Consider the following 17,017-nt stretch of genomic DNA (forward strand, 5'->3'; position numbering starts at 1 on the left):
TTTCCTACCTTTAACAACTGTGTTGCTGCCAGGAGGCTCCTTAGCACATTCTATAACTTTCATATCTACGATGTAGTTAACTAAATATGCCAAGAATATCTTGATTTCCTCAATGTAAGGACTCCATTTGCAGTAAAGGCCAAAACTATGGAAATCTGGGTTAGACAGGCGGAGCTTCATGAAAAAACTGGACAGCCACTCAATTGTCTCATCAACCTGAATATATAAAGATGAAGCACACAACATAGACACATTCAACATTTTGTGCTGATAAACATTTTCAGGAGACAGTGAATATTCAGAAATATCCATCCATCCATTTTCCAAACCGCTTATCCTACAGGGTCGCGGGGGGTCTGGAGCCTATCCCGGAAGCAATGGGCACGAGGCAGGGAACAACCCAGGATGGGGGGCCAGCCCAATTCAGAAATATCATATATTATATACATTTGATATATTATACATATAGTATATATTCACTGATCTTGTTTTGCTTATTTACATAAAGTATTATTCACCATTATAAAACTAGTACATTACTGTAAAAAAATAAATCCTTTTGTTTGTATTGGTGGGCCACATTTAATAGTAAACAATACTTGTACGTATAAAAATTAAGAATTGAGCTCATAAATTCAGAGGTTTATTCTGTCAGGTTGCTAAATAGGTTTTTGACAAAAATAAGAAAAACTGCATGGGTCTTAACATAACACAATCTAACAGTCATTTATTTTAAGCAGTTTTTAAAATATTTTTCATTGCCTTATGTATGATATTTAAAATATGTTTGATCGCCCACATGCGAAGACGTTTATCATACTGATCGATCCAGTTATAAATGAAGCTTCTTCAAAATGGATACTTCTATAGAACCAGAGGTAACATATGATTTAAGCTTCAGCCTTGTTAAGAAATTTATGCTGATATATTATGGGCTGAAGTGAATTTATCAATAATCCAGCGGTTTTAATACTGAAGTTACACATGTACCATTAATCTTTTTAAGACAGTTATAACTTGAATTACTTTGTCATCAATTAATTTTCCAGAAGGCTGATCATGTACAATAATTAATAATTAATCACAGTTTATAAGACTGATCAATATAAATATATAAATCCCCTGACAGCTGATTAATCTGATCACTGATATAAAATTTGATTCTACAACAAATCACATGACGTGTGTACAGGTGGAAAATGCAGACCAATAATAATATTTTAAGTATTTGTTTTATATTTAAAGGTAATGCATATCGAATCTTTAGAATGCATACTGAACCATTCCAAAAAATGTATTTTGTGCAATAAATATGTGTACTTAATGGTTTCAGATTAGTCATTCATCATTTTCTTTTATTTTCAGGTGTGACCTCTGCAGTGGATGGACACATAAATGTGGCAAATATGGAAGGAAAAAAAAACTATACATAAAAAATTATTGTAAAAATGTGTGGCCAGCACTTGAGGCTAGTTTTGGTATTTTGTTGCACATGTGTTTGTTTGTGTGAATTAATATTTCCAATAAGGTGAATGATAGGACTCTAATAAAGCATACTAGGCCATCGAAATATGCTACCTATTTATGTTTAGGGGGAATGTGTCACAACTGATAAAATTAACAAAATGTATGTAGAATTTTCTCATAAAATATTTTAGACTATGATAAAAATCTACCTATTGTTTTGTATTGGTGGTAAATTTTGATAACTAACTCTGCGTGAAAAATTCAGCAGGGAAACAAACTTTTAAATAGGATCCCATTGGGGCGGTGGTGAGCAACTGATAGCTTTCCAAATATATAAAAATGTATAATATGAAATATATACAAGTTACCTACTCAGTTAGTTCTTTCTAACCTAGCATTTCCTAGTTAATGGCAAGCATGGGGACAGTTTGGTTTTCCAAAAAAAATGAAAAAATGAAATGCTTAATTCATAATTGTACATGCTGGAATACAAATTTTGGTTTGGGGGACAAATAAATGTCACTAAACTGAATATGTTTGCATTCCATTTCTCAGCTGCCACCAATACAATGCAAAGACAACGACAAAGAGTAAATGTTTCTTTCACATATTTTTCTAAAAATCACATTAAGCAAGAAGCAAGTAAAACAACTATTCATCCATGTGATTTATTATTTCAAATCCTACAATTGCTACAGTATTAGGATTTCTTTTTGCTTTCTCTGAATTGTTTTTGGTTAGACATGCCAAATGTTAGTGTAATCATCTGGCAAATGATACAATATACACATTACATCACAAAAGTCTTAAGCAGTCAAAAAAACGTTTAAACGTTTAACTTGGAAAAAAGCATTTTCAGGGGCACCCCAGCCATTCTATGTATTTGTTGCATTTCACCTACAACTTACTTAATTCACTACTTAAGTAACTTGATGAAGTACTGACTAGTCAAATTGAGAATGTCAGTGGTCAACATATATACACAGAGATTGGACAGCTATTGTACATACTGGGGTGACAGTAGGAAAAAATACGAAATCACAAAACTGGCACATTTTATCATGTATAATATAGTTTAACACCAACATCAGGTGAAATTAGGTGAACACCAACAAGGTAAAATATTTTAGCAGCCTAAGACTTTTGCGCAGTGCTGTACATTCATTATGGGCCGTCAGTGTATGTATATTTACCTGCTGAGGTGAGAGCGAGATGGAGTCCAGAGCCAGAGCAGACCCTAGGATTGTTGATGCCTTCATCTTGGGAGAACAGCCAAGAACTTGAAGAAAACTTCTCCAACACTCTGGACTAAGAAGTTGCTCAGAGCAGCCTGTGAGCCAGAGTTTTAGGTAAGAGCAAGGAACACCTCTTTTATACTAAGAACCTAATTTTGTATTATACTAGTATTATGTTAGATACTTTAACAGGGTGAAATTTTAGTATCAATATACACTATATTGCCAAAAGTATCAGTATACACACACAAAAACTTTAATGACATCCCAACCTTAATACATAGGCTTTAATATGTTGCACCATTAAGAGTTACTCTCATTGGAACTAAGGGGCCAAACCCAACCTCTGAAAACAACCCCACACGATAATCCCCCCTCCACCAAACATTACACCTGGCACAATGCAGTAAGCCAAATACCGTTCTCCTGGCAACCAGAAAACCCAGATTCATCCATCGGATTGCCAGACAGAGAAGTGTGATCCGTCATTCCAGAGAACATGTCTCCACTGTTCTATAGTCCAGTGGCAGCGTGCTTTACACCACTGCATCTGACACTTTGCATTGCACTTGGTCATACAAGGCTTGGATGCAGCTGCTCGGCCATGGAAACCCATTCCATGAAGTTCTCTACGCACTGTTCTTGAGCTAATCTGAAGCCCACATGAAGTTTGGAGGTCTGTAGCTATTGACTCTGCAGACAGTTGGCGACTTCTGTAATCTGTGCACCTCAGCATGCGTTGTCCCCGCTCTGTAATTTTACGTTGCCTACCACTTCGTGGCTGAGTTGCTGTTGTTCCCAATTGCGTCCCCTTTGTTATAATACCATTAACAGTTGACCGTGGAATAGTTAGTAGCAAGGAAATTTACCAATGGACTTATTTCACTGTCACTGTATCACACTTGAATTCATTGAGCTCTTGAGAGCGGCCCATTCTTTCGCAAATGTTTGTAGAAGCAGTCTGCAGGCCTAGGTGCTTGATTTTATATACCTGTAACTATGGAAGTAAGTGGAACACCTGAATTCAATGATTAGGACCTGTGTCCCAATACTTTTGGCAATATAGTGTAGTTTATGTCTATGAAATTATTTGTGGAATATAGCTGTACAAACCACAAATATCTCATACGAAATGTGTCATATCATGCAGGTTTATCCACATTTGATATAAAAGTAAAATCCGTAAAATCTAAATGGATGCAAAGGGCTGATATCTATAAATATCTAAAATTAGTAAATGATAAACACTGGATGTTCTGGAAGAAATGCAGACAGCCATCTTACTTTGTATTAGAAGGCGCAGACAGTCACTGTAGTGATCTGGGAACTGGTAGCAGAGTAGCTGTGCCCAGTGCTTACAAAAGAGGTTGAAGGGCATGAGGACCTCAGATTCAGGTTCCATTCCACAGAAAGACAGAGCCAAATGTACATGCTCTACCAGGCGGCTACGGTCACTGAACGATGGCTGGGCTGCGATGAACCACTGGCTCATGTCGAACTGTCCACAGGGCAGAAAAAAACTACAGATCATAATTACACAAGTGGAATACTACAAAACACATTTAAAATATGGAAACTTCTATTTCACTGTTTTTAAAAAAATACTTTGATAGTATTACCATTACCTTATATTTAGAGATGGCTTAGCATTCCAATTAAGTTTATTTGCTACAATTAAGAAACACCAGAATCATTTACCAATGTTTTTAACTATTCAGAAATAAAGACACATTCTGTATATACAGTGCATATAGAAAGTCCACATACTGTTTAAAACTTCGGACATGTTAGGGCAAACAAAGTATAAAAATTAAAATACATGTAAAATGTTGCTCAAATTTTCAATGAAAATTAAAAACAGATATATAGCAGTATATACCAGAGCAGCAAAATATCCTATGAATTACTGCCAATGGCTCTTTTGCAAAAAAAACAGGAATATCTACCTTATTCTTCTTACAAAACACCCAATAAAATAATGCAAACTCCACCAAATGTTATAGTATTAATGGATTCTGCGGGTAATTCTTCAGACAATAAAACCTTTTCCTAAACATGGCTACAGAATTCTAATGGTGTTGCTTTCCCCAAAGAATAATGAGTCTTAGTTTGACCTCAGATTCGTGCTGTCAGAGCTGTTAACGGAACATATCTTGAACAAGATATTTTTAATGTGCAATTCCTCTGGTATAATTAGCTATCCAATACCATCCGATCTGGGGAGTCTCTCAAAAAATCTCACTGCTGTACTCTGACTGTTTTATTGATTTAATGCCCCATTTCAGTATATGACACATATATTCTTGCGGAAGATGTTTATTCATAAAGCCTTTCTGAAATTTGGTTCTAAGCAGCGTTTTTGCAGCTCTTGCTAACTAGCTTGCAGTTATTCCTAGTTGTTCATTGGGAGGTCGGCCATGCAGCCCTTACTCCAACATTGTACATTGTATTGAATAAAAACAACAGGCAAACCAATGTAGGCTTCCTATATGCACCACGTTTATCTTGACAAGAAGTTACTACTACAAAAAATACAATAAAATTCGGTGAACCTTAGTGAGTAGCATAAAGGTGATATCTCCACTGTCAGTGTGAAGAGCTCCCACAACTTCCCCATACATGTCCACCAGCTCCCCAGGGGACGCATTGGGGGTGAAGTAAGGGGACAGCAGGGTACAGAGATGCCGGTTCAGCAGAACGGTCTTTAGTAAGCGCCTGCATTCTGATTGGACACCTTGAATGAAAACCTGGTGTGAGGTGAATAAAAACAAGTGAAAGCTTGTGAAATATGCAAAGTGTGAGGTTTATATATTAATAATATATGTAATACCTTTACCTGTCCAAGGACCTCAATGCAGGAGGAGAAGAACTGGCGCGTGGGGGGGTACCGCTGGGTGTCCTCACAGACAAAGGACACCAAATGGTAGAAGGCTGCAACACCCACATTCCGTATGGCAGAGGTGGGCATCGCTTTGAAGCCATTGACAAGAGCCCTACGTGAATAAACACAGGAGAACTCATGTTTCTTTTAAGCATAAGTGCTGCTTTCCTACTACATGCTTTCTGAATTTCTTATAACGAAATATAGTGAATAATTCAAACGTGTTAAAGAGGGGGTACTGACGTGATAAAGCACTCCACATGCACTGCAGCCTCCACCACACACTGGGGGGGGCGCTTGGTGGCTTCTATCTGCAGCTGTCTGACGTCACTGTTGAGGGACTGAATCTGATTATACACTGGCTCCGACTTGCGCATGACCTCAAACTGCATAAACGAGGGTCAAAACAGGTATCAGTAAACAGCAACGCTTGATACAGACAATTTCAAGCTTATGTTTTTTTCACAAAAATTCAAGTCGGTGGAGCTGTGAAAGAACAAGGCCCACCATGACCGTGATGAGGGCGGGGCCCTGACAGGGACGGCCCCCACTGCCCTTGCACTCCAATCGCATGGTGATCTGCTCCTCGTGGTTACTGTGCAGCTGAGGAAGACTTTCCAAGAGCTCACTGTGCAGAGCTACCTGCTGGGTTTCACGCAGCACCGCCAGTCTAAATGACAAGGACAATCACCACAACCACACTGAATTTCATATGCTGTTATTCCTATAGCATTCTTACATATATACAGTACCGTGCAAAAGTCTTAGGCAGCCAAAGAAAATGTTTAAATGATGTTGGTGTAAAAATATGCCATTACGCCTGTCAAAGTGTGTTAGCTTAGCCATTTCAGAACCTCTGCTAAAATCAACCCATTATTTGCAGCAACCACCCGGTAGACCCATGTATCTTTTGACTTGGCCACTAGCACACTTGTATAAACACTGGCAATATCTTGTTGACTTTTTAAACCAATTAAATGAATAAATTAAGGGAGACGGTGGTGAAGTACATTGAATGGCTGGGGTGCCGCTGAGGAGAGGTTTGGGAATTGAAGCAGTCCCATCCAACAAGATATCAGTAACTTTTTGGAAAACAGAAAGATTCATAGTAGGTTTTATTGTGTTACTTGCATTTTTCATATGTTCTAATGTTAAATTGTGGATTGTCCTCTGACTAAAAGTGCATTACTACCCAAATAAATAGTTTTAAACATTTCTTTGGACTGCCTGAGACTTTAGCACAGTACTATATGTTTATTTTTTACATTGTGTTTTGTTGTCTTTCAGTTTACACCTGGAACGTTTCAACATTTTATATACCTAAAAAAAGACTTTTCCTTGACATATTGCAAATGCCTGTGAATGCATCTACGTTTTTCCTTCATCATGCCACCCTGTCAGACCAGTAGCAGCTGCAGAATATTTTGATTGAGGTTTTAGCATACTCTATGTTAAATATTATTTTATACATAACAGTTCTAATACAATATGCTCTCTATACTACTCCTTTGGAGACAGACACTGCTTTCATAATCTAGGCCACTCTTCACGTTTTCACATAACAGCATATAGTAAAAGGTCACAGACCAGTTACATAAAATGACTAAACATAGCCCTCATTTTTATTTGGGGAAAAACATTAAATCAGAGATGGAAGTGTGCAAATGACTAAATTCTTACTTTGCTTGGTGCTGTAGTTTCTTAAGGTCTTCTTGGAGCAACTTGGAGGACAAATTCTCATCAGAAAGGCAACAGGGTGCAATGTTTGGAACAGGGGGTCTCATAGGTGCCAGTTCGAGGGCAGGCTGGGGTCGCACGTGCTTTCTCAGGTTCATCAGGATGCGCTCTTGTGCTTTAAATATGTACAAAACTTTTTAGAGCACCGACATCATAATGAATTATTATCATTTTGTTATTTTTCTACCACTGTAAATGCATTACATAGATATAAAAAGATCTATCGGCATTGTACAAGCAACTCCATTATAAATAAAGCACATATTTGTTGAGAGTAGCTGACCTCATAAGGCATCATATCCCAAAAATCATAATATCCCAAAAATATAATTTACATCAACAGAACAAGAGGGATTTTCCAACAGGTTCTTTTCTGAAATACATAAATGTGTTTGCCTTTTTAAGTTAAATCAATGAGCATCTCCCCCAAATAAATGAGCAGGCAACCTGAGAAAACTATCCACTACAATGTGAGATCTAGTTAATTATAGTTAATTAGTCCTCAATACTATTCCCATCAAAAGTAAGCTCTGAAAGATATATATGTGTATATTGTCCATTGAAATCCTCATTCATATAGTTCCAACAGACCATGGTAACAAATTTTTTTAGTAAATATAGCTGACGATGATAAATGGTTATGAAATTTGTACAATTAAGATGGGCAGGAGGTACACTGGAGATGCAACTTGGGGAATGGTCTTACACCATTAATTGTAGCCATTTTTGAGTAGAATTAGATTTTTTTGAAGAGCCTAATTAACAGTGGGTGAAAACTTCTCAGAATTTTGGGCGCTCAAGATGCCATACTGAATGCCAGAAGGAATCAGGGAAACAAGTAATGGTGCAAGATTACTGGCAATTAACTTAAAACAAAATTAAATAAACAAACAATGCATACCAGCTTGAGGACTGAAGAAATCTGTGAAAACAGAGTTGCTATCATTCTGCAAGAGTGATGGTTCTGCCCTGACTTTTTTGCAAAGCTGTACTGTTTCCCTAACTTCATGCTGAACACGTTCCATATCTACAAACTCCATCCAGAGCTCCTGAAACAAAACCACACAAGGGACAGTAAATTTTAAGAAAAAAAATTGAAGTTTGAGGAAACTTTGCTGAGTTAGTATAGTAACTTACCTGCTGATTGTGCATGATTTTGGCCAACCGGTGTGGATCGTGCTGTTTGGGTAATGAAGGCAAATATACTTCCTGTTGTTGAAGATTTTCATCTTCTAACCAAACCATAAACACACTAAAAAGGCTGAATAAGAAGAAAATGGGGAAAAAAATCATTTCTAATACAGAGAAGATTTTCAGGAAAAAAGTAACTGAATGGGAGAAAAACATTTTTTAGCTTGAAACTAAATAAGGGTAAAATATTATCTGGACCACCATAGTCATCCATCCATTTTAAATAACCAATAAATATTGATTAATAAGTTGCTGTGAGTTTGGTGGTTATGACAGGAAGCATGGGTCATGAGGGGGGAGTCAGTTTGTTGCAGGACTTGGATTCACGCAATGAGAAAGGCCAATTAGCATAACTATTTTCTTCTACTGAAGTCCACACACCTATCATATCACTGCGCAGAAGATACGAACATGAGACCCCGGTGATGCCTTTTGCACGGTAATACAATTGGCGTCTGGAGTTTGGCAGAAGAAAACAGTTCCTACATTTAACTGCTCACTACAAAGTTTGTGGATTATATTCAATAACCCAGACATGATTTCTGGTAAGAGACACTGCAGTTCAATTTCTCAAATGTATTTTTTGGCACTTTAATCACCACAGAAAGAACGATATTAAGACCTAATATATTAGAGAAATGCCCAAAACTTCTACAGCTGATATCTCCAAAACTAGGCCACACCCAGCAGAACAACCTAGATGGATAGATAGCACTAGAGTCCCTCAAAAATATACCGTTTCAGTTTTGGGGTGAATTGCCCATTAAAAGAAATTTACATAAAATAAAAAAAATCATTCCAAATTTTCTACACTTATTTTTGCCTCACAGCTTTGAGGTAAGGAATCTAAAGCCTAGTAAGGGCACAAGGCCCCACCATGGTCCTGACCAGGAACATACAAAAAATGGATGGTTAGAAGATGGATTATTAACCAATGGAGGTAGTAAAGATGATAACAACACAAAGAATGGCTATCTGGAAAAATGCCAGGACGACAAGCAAAGTCATGCAGCTCATGCCTACCGAACTAATTCAGTGTGTAGTTCAGGGGAGGTAATATATTGCGGACATGGATATAGCAAGGGAGGGTCTTCTTCACTGGTGGCAGGTGGTATTTTTAGGGCCTTGCTAGCAGCATGGTGGAAATCTGACACCTGGATGAGTCTCTGCTTCAGCTCTTTAAGAAGAGCAGTATGTGCTGAACTCTGAAAGAAACGTCTCCCAATGCAACCTTTGGTTTCCAACCTGGGGACAGATGACACAACAAATTACAGTATATTATAAAACAAAGTGATATGAAAAAAAGTCACAAGCAATGTTACCTAAAAACAGATTTCTCATTGCAATGTCAAAAGTCATTCTTTTGAAAGGCATACAATTGATTTGAAAAATAAATGGAGCATGTTTTTGAAGAAACAAGGTGGCATGCGGAAAACTAAGGCTGCATTCAAAAGCACAACTTTGAAGCTGTGGGGCAACACCAAGGAGTCACAATACGGTTTTTATCCAAGATGTGAGATCCTCCTTAAATTAGATTCATTACTATCTATGTATGTTTTGGTCCTACAAGTGAATACCCAAACTCAGGCCCTGGCTGGCGTAGGTACAGCTGCAGGAACTTCTGCCACACTAGTGGGAGCAGTGGATGGTCAGCTGAGGTGGCTAAGGCTTGATGTGTCCATCGGTACACCATCATCCTTTCCAAGGAAGGCACCACAGGAAGCTTCAGGCGAGCTTGAGCTTTCTTTCAACAAAACAGAATGAATATACTCTGTCAATGTGTTCCAAAGTGCATTATTTCACATGTACAAAAATCTAGAAAATGCAAGGATAATGCACATGAATTTTACTTTTTTCCATACCACATGATTTAAAGTACCTTGAGAGCCTGCTCAGAAGAGATGGTGGGGTTTGACAGCAACTCATGTTCTATGCAGAGACGCAGCTGAGAATCCTCCTCAAAGATAGCTTCCATGTTCAAGGTCAACCAGGCAAACCACACCTGGCAAAACATAAATATTAAGGGAACTAACAGGGACACCCATAACATAAGAAATTGGCTGTTTAGTTCCTTACCTCATCTGTGAGTGCATGTCCTTCAATGAAGGAGGGTGTGACATTTCCAGCCACAAACCAACTCACAAGGGAGGACCACAGACCTCGGTCTCCATGGAAGCCTAAGAGCCTCTTTACACAGCGAAAATCAAATGCAACATTTTGTATTTTTTGTATATGACATAATAAACAAAAAAATACAGAAGTCTTAAAAGTAATACCTTGTGCTGCTGGTACAGAAGTTTCTGTATACACTCTTCCTGTTTGTGCAAAACAGCAGCCTGACACAGATGGTCCATCAGAAAAAGAATAGGCTTTTCTCGATACCAAAAATCCTGACCAGTCAACATCTGGACCCAGAACTCCAGCACTGCAGCTGGCCCAACTCGACCAGCCTTGCAACCCTCAGAGACATGAGCCTAGAGAACAAAACATTCCTTATTCACTACTACAAAATCAGAACTGTGAGTATATCTGTGTTCTTTCATAACCATTTTATATACAAATGCTCCTTACTTTATGATGGTGCATTATTATTTTATTTATGACTTACAATATTTTGACTTTACAATGGTGCATGGCGATGGACATTCAGTAGTCATTAAACTTTGAATTTTGATCTGTTCCCGGACTAGTGAAACACCATACTTTTTGCTGATGCCAGGCGATAGCAGCAACCACTCAGCCCCGCTTTCAGTCTCTATAGTGATTGCGAGTGCAAACATCTCAATGAGTGTTTAACAACATTTAATGACAGGATTCATTTATTTACTTACCAATTACTGGTATTTAGTTAGTCACAGTATTTGGTAATTTACTTATTCAGTGAAAGTAGTTATGTATTTATCATATTCATGTTCAACGTACAGATGTCCTAATGAACCCATCGTATTAGCTAATGGAATTCATGCCCTGGGCGACTACCTGTATAATGCTGTTAAGGAGTTTGACATTTTCTCCATAGGATGACCTTGTGAGATGCTGAGCCACCTTCTGAGTGACTTGCTGGGCCATTCCCTGTGGAGTACCACTTTCCAGTTGGAAGAACAGCCGGATACACCTCAGGAATCTGACAGGCATACAGCACAATCGTACTCAGATATACAGTCTCGAAAAAAATTGCAAGCTTTTGACAAACAAAGAACATTTCAAAGTGACAAACTGTTCGACCCAAAATTAGTTAAGTTATTAAAAGCTTGTTTAATAAACCACAGCAAAAATGTCCTTAACTGTTCATTTTTGAGCAGGTAGAATGGGTAGGAGTACGCCAGGGGAAGAAAGTTCTCCAGAATCTGCACCACAGCTCTGAGTTGCCGGGAGTTTACCAGCGTCCACAGCAAGTCAAGACCCTCACTGCAGAATTTCTCCAAGCTATACAGGCATACATATTGACTTACTCACACATTTTACATATGACACTTCTACGTATCACAAAAATAGTGATGGCACGATAAACTTTGCAGATAATCGGTAAAAATATTTTAATAAAATAGACAACAGAACCTGTGTCCAATGGTGGTTACGGCAATGGCTAGAAAGCAGCCGATTGGGAGTCCAGTCTTCACTGCTTTGAGTATAGGGTACATGATAGGTGAATCAGAGAGCTGTGGGATCAGAGTGCTGCTAGGAGATGCTGGGGTCCATGTGTGCTGGGGGCAGCGCTCAGTCATATGGAGCTTCAGACGCAGCACTAAATCCCACGCCCAATTACTGAAAGAGGCTTCAGGGGTGCGGCCAAGGCGGACAACGTTGGCGAGGTAAGATACCTAGACATACGGAGATAACAAATCTATGCTGAGAACAGCACCTGTTACAAACAGCAGACAACACATTCATTCATATCGATTCATGCAGTCGAAGGAATTTTAAACAATAGTGTCTGCTTTAGAAATTAAATGTAAACATGAACTATATGAACCTATAAAAATTCTAAGTACTCATAATTCTCACAAATTAAGAAACATGTTTAATTTTCAACTCAAATTAATTTTCACTCATTCTAAAATGTATTTTTCACAATACAATTTTCGTAACTTTGAAAACCGATAATGAAAAATACAACATCACAAAAAATGCAAAAAACACAACAATACACAAACCTGCTTGATGCCTTCTGAGACAATCCCTTCATAGGGTTTATCAGTGAGATGTTTCTGATAGGCCTCAACCACCAGCAATGACACTTCAGTGTGTAGTGCAGGTTCCAAGACTAGGGAGCCATCCTAGCAAGACCACGCATGACATTAACAGAAAGTAGGGCTGTTACTATCGATTGTATCAATATTTGAGCAATTCGTCAAGTAATCATTCATAATATAATATAATATAATATAATATAATATAATATAATATAATATAATATAATATAATATAATATAATATAATATAATATAATATGACATTGCAATTGGTGCACACTCAGTCACCCATACGGAAGATTCAGGCACTTTTAATTTACTTAAGTTGGCTGTTTTTGGACAGTGGAAGGAAACCAGAGGATCCGCCAAAAAGCCGTGCACATACAGGGTGCACATGCAAACTACAGAAACCCAAAGTGCTGGTGTGCTACCTAGTCTGCCACTGTGCCACCCTGACAGGTTTGCATGATGTGTGATAATTAATACTGACATGGCATTTCATGCACATACATCTGTCGCATTGCGATAATCTGCTGGGTTGAAAACATCACTAAATTGCGCTAAAACAGTATTTGTCGAGTCAAAACAATACATGGGTGTGTTGGACAGCTATTTCAAATACTGTGGTTTTAAAAGAGGCATTGAAATAGCTAAGCTAACACACTTTGACAATTATAATATATTTTTACGCCATCATTTAAACATCATTTTCAGTGACTGCTTAACACTTTTGTAAGGTACTATATGTTTGTCTGTGCACTATGGTCTCACTACTGTATGTACTAGAATTTCCCCCTGCAATGAAGTCCATCTTAATATTTATCTTAATGTCAATGAAGTGTGTTTAGGTGAATCGTATAATAAAATTTAACACTGACAAACAGAAAAGCTTACAATGAGTTCATTAACCTTACCTGACAGAAGCTCCAGTTGAGTCTTTCAAGAATGATGCATGCAAGCTTGTTCTCCACAGTTATGAGGCTGTAGTCCAGGAGCCAGCTGTGAAGGATCCTCATGTCATAAGTTGCAGGCTTCCATAAGTGGAGGGGCAGCTCTTTGAACAGATACAAAGACACCTGTTTGCAGAATATAGCAGAGATGGGTTTAGGACTCAATTAATGAGAAACAAAATGATAATAGGCTTGGTTAGATTAATATGGAAGTCTGTAGAGGATAACTTTTTTGTTTTTCGTTATCTTGAGATCACAACTTATTTTTTCTTGTGATCTGGACATAGCCCATGTCACTTTCCCATGATCTCGAGGTTTAGTATTATCCTCATGGACGAATGCATCAGATTTTATTTGATCATGGACTGTCCCAATCAGAATCATAATCATAATCAGAAGACTTTATTAATCCAGGAGGAAATTGCTCACATTGCGACTGCACAATCACATATAAACACGAAGACAAGAACAATACAATACAAATATAAAAATAGGAATGAAGTGTAACACAAATTATGGCACTGTTAAACATTCTAATAAATACATTTTTTATTTAAAAAATAAAATAAGATAGAAAATCTAAAATACCTTTGTCCAAAAGTTACAGGAAAAGTAAACGTGTATATTGTACAGTAAAAGTATATTGCACCAATATCATAAGTGGTTATATTGCACTTCTTTGAAAAACCAAGTTAGACTTCAAACTGTGGGAAATATCAAGGTATATACTGTAATATAACAACACTGTCTGTCGGTGCTAGAAAATTGTCATATTAGTGTTCATCATTTGAGAAGAAGGATCAGAAATTTCCTGTTATACCGTCGGATAAATTATAGTGAGCCTGAATGAGTAGTCAGTTTCATTACCAACCAACTGGAGAGTCCGGGATGTCTCCATGGTTACTGGGTGATGTTTGAAAGATGTTGGCTTAACAAAATAAGAAAAATTAAGTTGGTTATGTCTAGATCATGAGAAAAATAAGTTGTGATCTCGAGATAATGAAAAGAAAAAAAAAGCTTATGCATGTCCTCTACAGACTTCCGTAGATTAAACTATGTTGAGTATTTTATTTATTTTTTTTTTTTTGCTTAGACCACCTGTATTTATTGCGGTTCTCACTTCGTTTATTTTATTTTGGGCAGTAAATCTGGCAGGATTGCTATTGATACCCCCCCCCCCCCCCAACAAAGAACATAATCACCACCACAACTCTTTGTCGTGTTTCACTACTTCAGTGTTTTGCACACTGGTGTTGTTATACTTACTGATTGTTGAATTGTTACATAATTTAACTTATAACTTATTTTTGCTTGCACTGCATTGCATTTCACTACTGCCATTTTTGCAAAGTAGTAAAGTAACTTATCTAAAGGTTATTCTTGTACCTTGTCTGCATTATGTTTGTCTGTTTTCTATCTTTACATTTAAGCACCGTTATAGGTAAGTCCCATACATTGCACATATGGTTAGAAAAGTGTGAATGCAGACCCACCATGCCCACTTTGTCAATGGTCTCCTGGAGTCGTTCCAACAGCACAGAGATAATGTGAGGGTGAGATGTGGCTATCGAGGATAGCAGCTCACGTCCAACCTTGGAGAAATTCTCTCTTGTGGTCATACTGACATATGACACCTTGAGGAAATAAAAGCAAATAATTTTCTCAATTGACAATAAAAACGCTAGCACCTTAAGCTCAAGAGCACATCTATAAGCTAAAAAAGTCTTATATTGTATAACACAAAACAGACTGCAAATATTTACAACAACTTGAAGTCAACTAGCAACCACAATAGACTTACTTGGGTAACAGAGTTAGTACATTAACAAACCTTATATATTTTTAGCACTACAGTGCTGACAAACTCAGGATCTACATTGCTGTGATTGGGTTCGGCCATGCGTGCGAGCGTGGTCAGCAGACATATCCCATCAGAGCTGTTCATCTCTGACAGCCAGCACTCAAACTTGTCCTGGTTCTCAGATTCTGAAAGTGTAAGGATATAAATATATATATATCTTTTTACAATTTATTAAATCAGCCTAAAATTCCTTATTTATTTGTGTACCTAAAATGACATTACCTGTAACTTTGGCACAAGGGCCGATGCTTAGATTTGAGCAAAGCCCTTCCAGATCTTCAGTCTCCGCACGCTGCATGATGTAGTAGATTTTCCAAAGCATGGCACTAGAGAGGGTTCCATAGGGCATCTCTGACATAAACAGCCAGATTCCCAGTCTGTCAAAGAAAATAAAACAAGACGCAAAACAAATTCATTCACATACATGCTTTTAGTTTTTTATCAGCACTTTCCAATATTAGATATTAGTAGCACAGCTCCCCTCCAGAGGTCTCCCAGTACAAGTAGTCTGACCTACTCCTGCCCAAAAGGAGTTACACACTAGACAGAACTCCATAATTATTCATAATTATTTTTTTATGCCATCACAGAAACTGCATAGACCCCCGCATCCATGAATTTAGTCATCCATGGTTTACCATGGCCTACATAAAAAAAAACAGACATTCCAGAAATAAAAGGTTCATAAGTTTCAGATGGTGCCAAGTGATTACAGCCTGTTACATGGTGAAATCCACCAACCTGTCATTACAGGTACATGATACAATTTTTTTCATTATAAAATGTGTCAAAATTAAAATTTTCATTGTTTCTTCATCCTTTGAGAGGTATAAAAAGCATGCCTTTCATTATTCTATTACCCCTTCATAAAAGATATTTTTCGTTGCTCTACTGTCTCTTGGGAATTAGGCTACAACATCCATAACACTTCCATTTCAGTAAGAGTACAGTACTGTATAATAATGTACAATGTATTTAATGTTGGTAATGTATTACTGTGCTTAATGTTACAGATAAGCTTTACGATATGCATGGACAAGAAAATCAAGTATATAATGGGATCTGCAGATCTGGCATTATTTACAGTTTCAGTGACCCACAGTAGTTCTTGCAATGCATCGCTTGTGGATACAAGGAGACTACTGTATACTTATTTATACCACACCATATGTACCACAGTACAAACTGTCCCCAATTTATGATTGGGTTCCAATCTGACAGACAGGTCGTAAGTTGAAATGGACATATGTTACAATACGATAACCTTGTGGGTGTGACAATGAGACTGGAAGATAACCATGAGGTTGGGATAGTTACTCTACCAAACAGTACAGTACCTTCCAGTAGCAACTATAGTACGTCGTACAGCATATACTAGGTAGCTTAGTATTTCTGGGCACATGGCCACCCAAAGTTTATTTTTACATACATTTACTTAATTTTTTTTTATAAACTTTGGTTGTGTGTGAATTTTTGTCGCATAGGTTGTTAAGTCAGGGACA

General features: G+C 37.6%; 1 protein-coding gene across 1 annotated transcript in view; it reads right to left on the reverse strand.

Annotated features, from left to right (window-relative positions):
- The window catches only part of epg5 (ectopic P-granules autophagy protein 5 homolog (C. elegans)), a 31,316-nt gene that overhangs the window by 5,399 nt on the left and 8,900 nt on the right, over positions 1 to 17,017 (reverse strand). The window contains exons 12-34 of the mRNA XM_048984797.1: positions 15,738 to 15,892; positions 15,486 to 15,640; positions 15,148 to 15,288; positions 13,619 to 13,780; positions 12,666 to 12,788; positions 12,070 to 12,332; positions 11,797 to 11,937; positions 11,491 to 11,635; positions 10,788 to 10,985; positions 10,588 to 10,698; positions 10,391 to 10,513; positions 10,089 to 10,255; positions 9,535 to 9,756; positions 8,458 to 8,581; positions 8,222 to 8,369; positions 7,264 to 7,435; positions 6,091 to 6,253; positions 5,827 to 5,969; positions 5,539 to 5,695; positions 5,255 to 5,449; positions 3,987 to 4,200; positions 2,661 to 2,797; positions 9 to 216 (exon numbers count right to left, since the gene is read on the reverse strand). Of these exons, the coding sequence (XP_048840754.1) occupies positions 9 to 216; positions 2,661 to 2,797; positions 3,987 to 4,200; positions 5,255 to 5,449; positions 5,539 to 5,695; positions 5,827 to 5,969; positions 6,091 to 6,253; positions 7,264 to 7,435; positions 8,222 to 8,369; positions 8,458 to 8,581; positions 9,535 to 9,756; positions 10,089 to 10,255; positions 10,391 to 10,513; positions 10,588 to 10,698; positions 10,788 to 10,985; positions 11,491 to 11,635; positions 11,797 to 11,937; positions 12,070 to 12,332; positions 12,666 to 12,788; positions 13,619 to 13,780; positions 15,148 to 15,288; positions 15,486 to 15,640; positions 15,738 to 15,892 (3,767 nt within the window). The remainder of the gene's footprint in view (positions 1 to 8; positions 217 to 2,660; positions 2,798 to 3,986; positions 4,201 to 5,254; positions 5,450 to 5,538; positions 5,696 to 5,826; positions 5,970 to 6,090; positions 6,254 to 7,263; positions 7,436 to 8,221; positions 8,370 to 8,457; positions 8,582 to 9,534; positions 9,757 to 10,088; positions 10,256 to 10,390; positions 10,514 to 10,587; positions 10,699 to 10,787; positions 10,986 to 11,490; positions 11,636 to 11,796; positions 11,938 to 12,069; positions 12,333 to 12,665; positions 12,789 to 13,618; positions 13,781 to 15,147; positions 15,289 to 15,485; positions 15,641 to 15,737; positions 15,893 to 17,017) is intronic.

The sequence above is a fragment of the Brienomyrus brachyistius genome, chromosome 2 (assembly GCF_023856365.1).
Source record: "Brienomyrus brachyistius isolate T26 chromosome 2, BBRACH_0.4, whole genome shotgun sequence".
NCBI lineage: Eukaryota > Metazoa > Chordata > Actinopteri > Osteoglossiformes > Mormyridae > Brienomyrus > Brienomyrus brachyistius.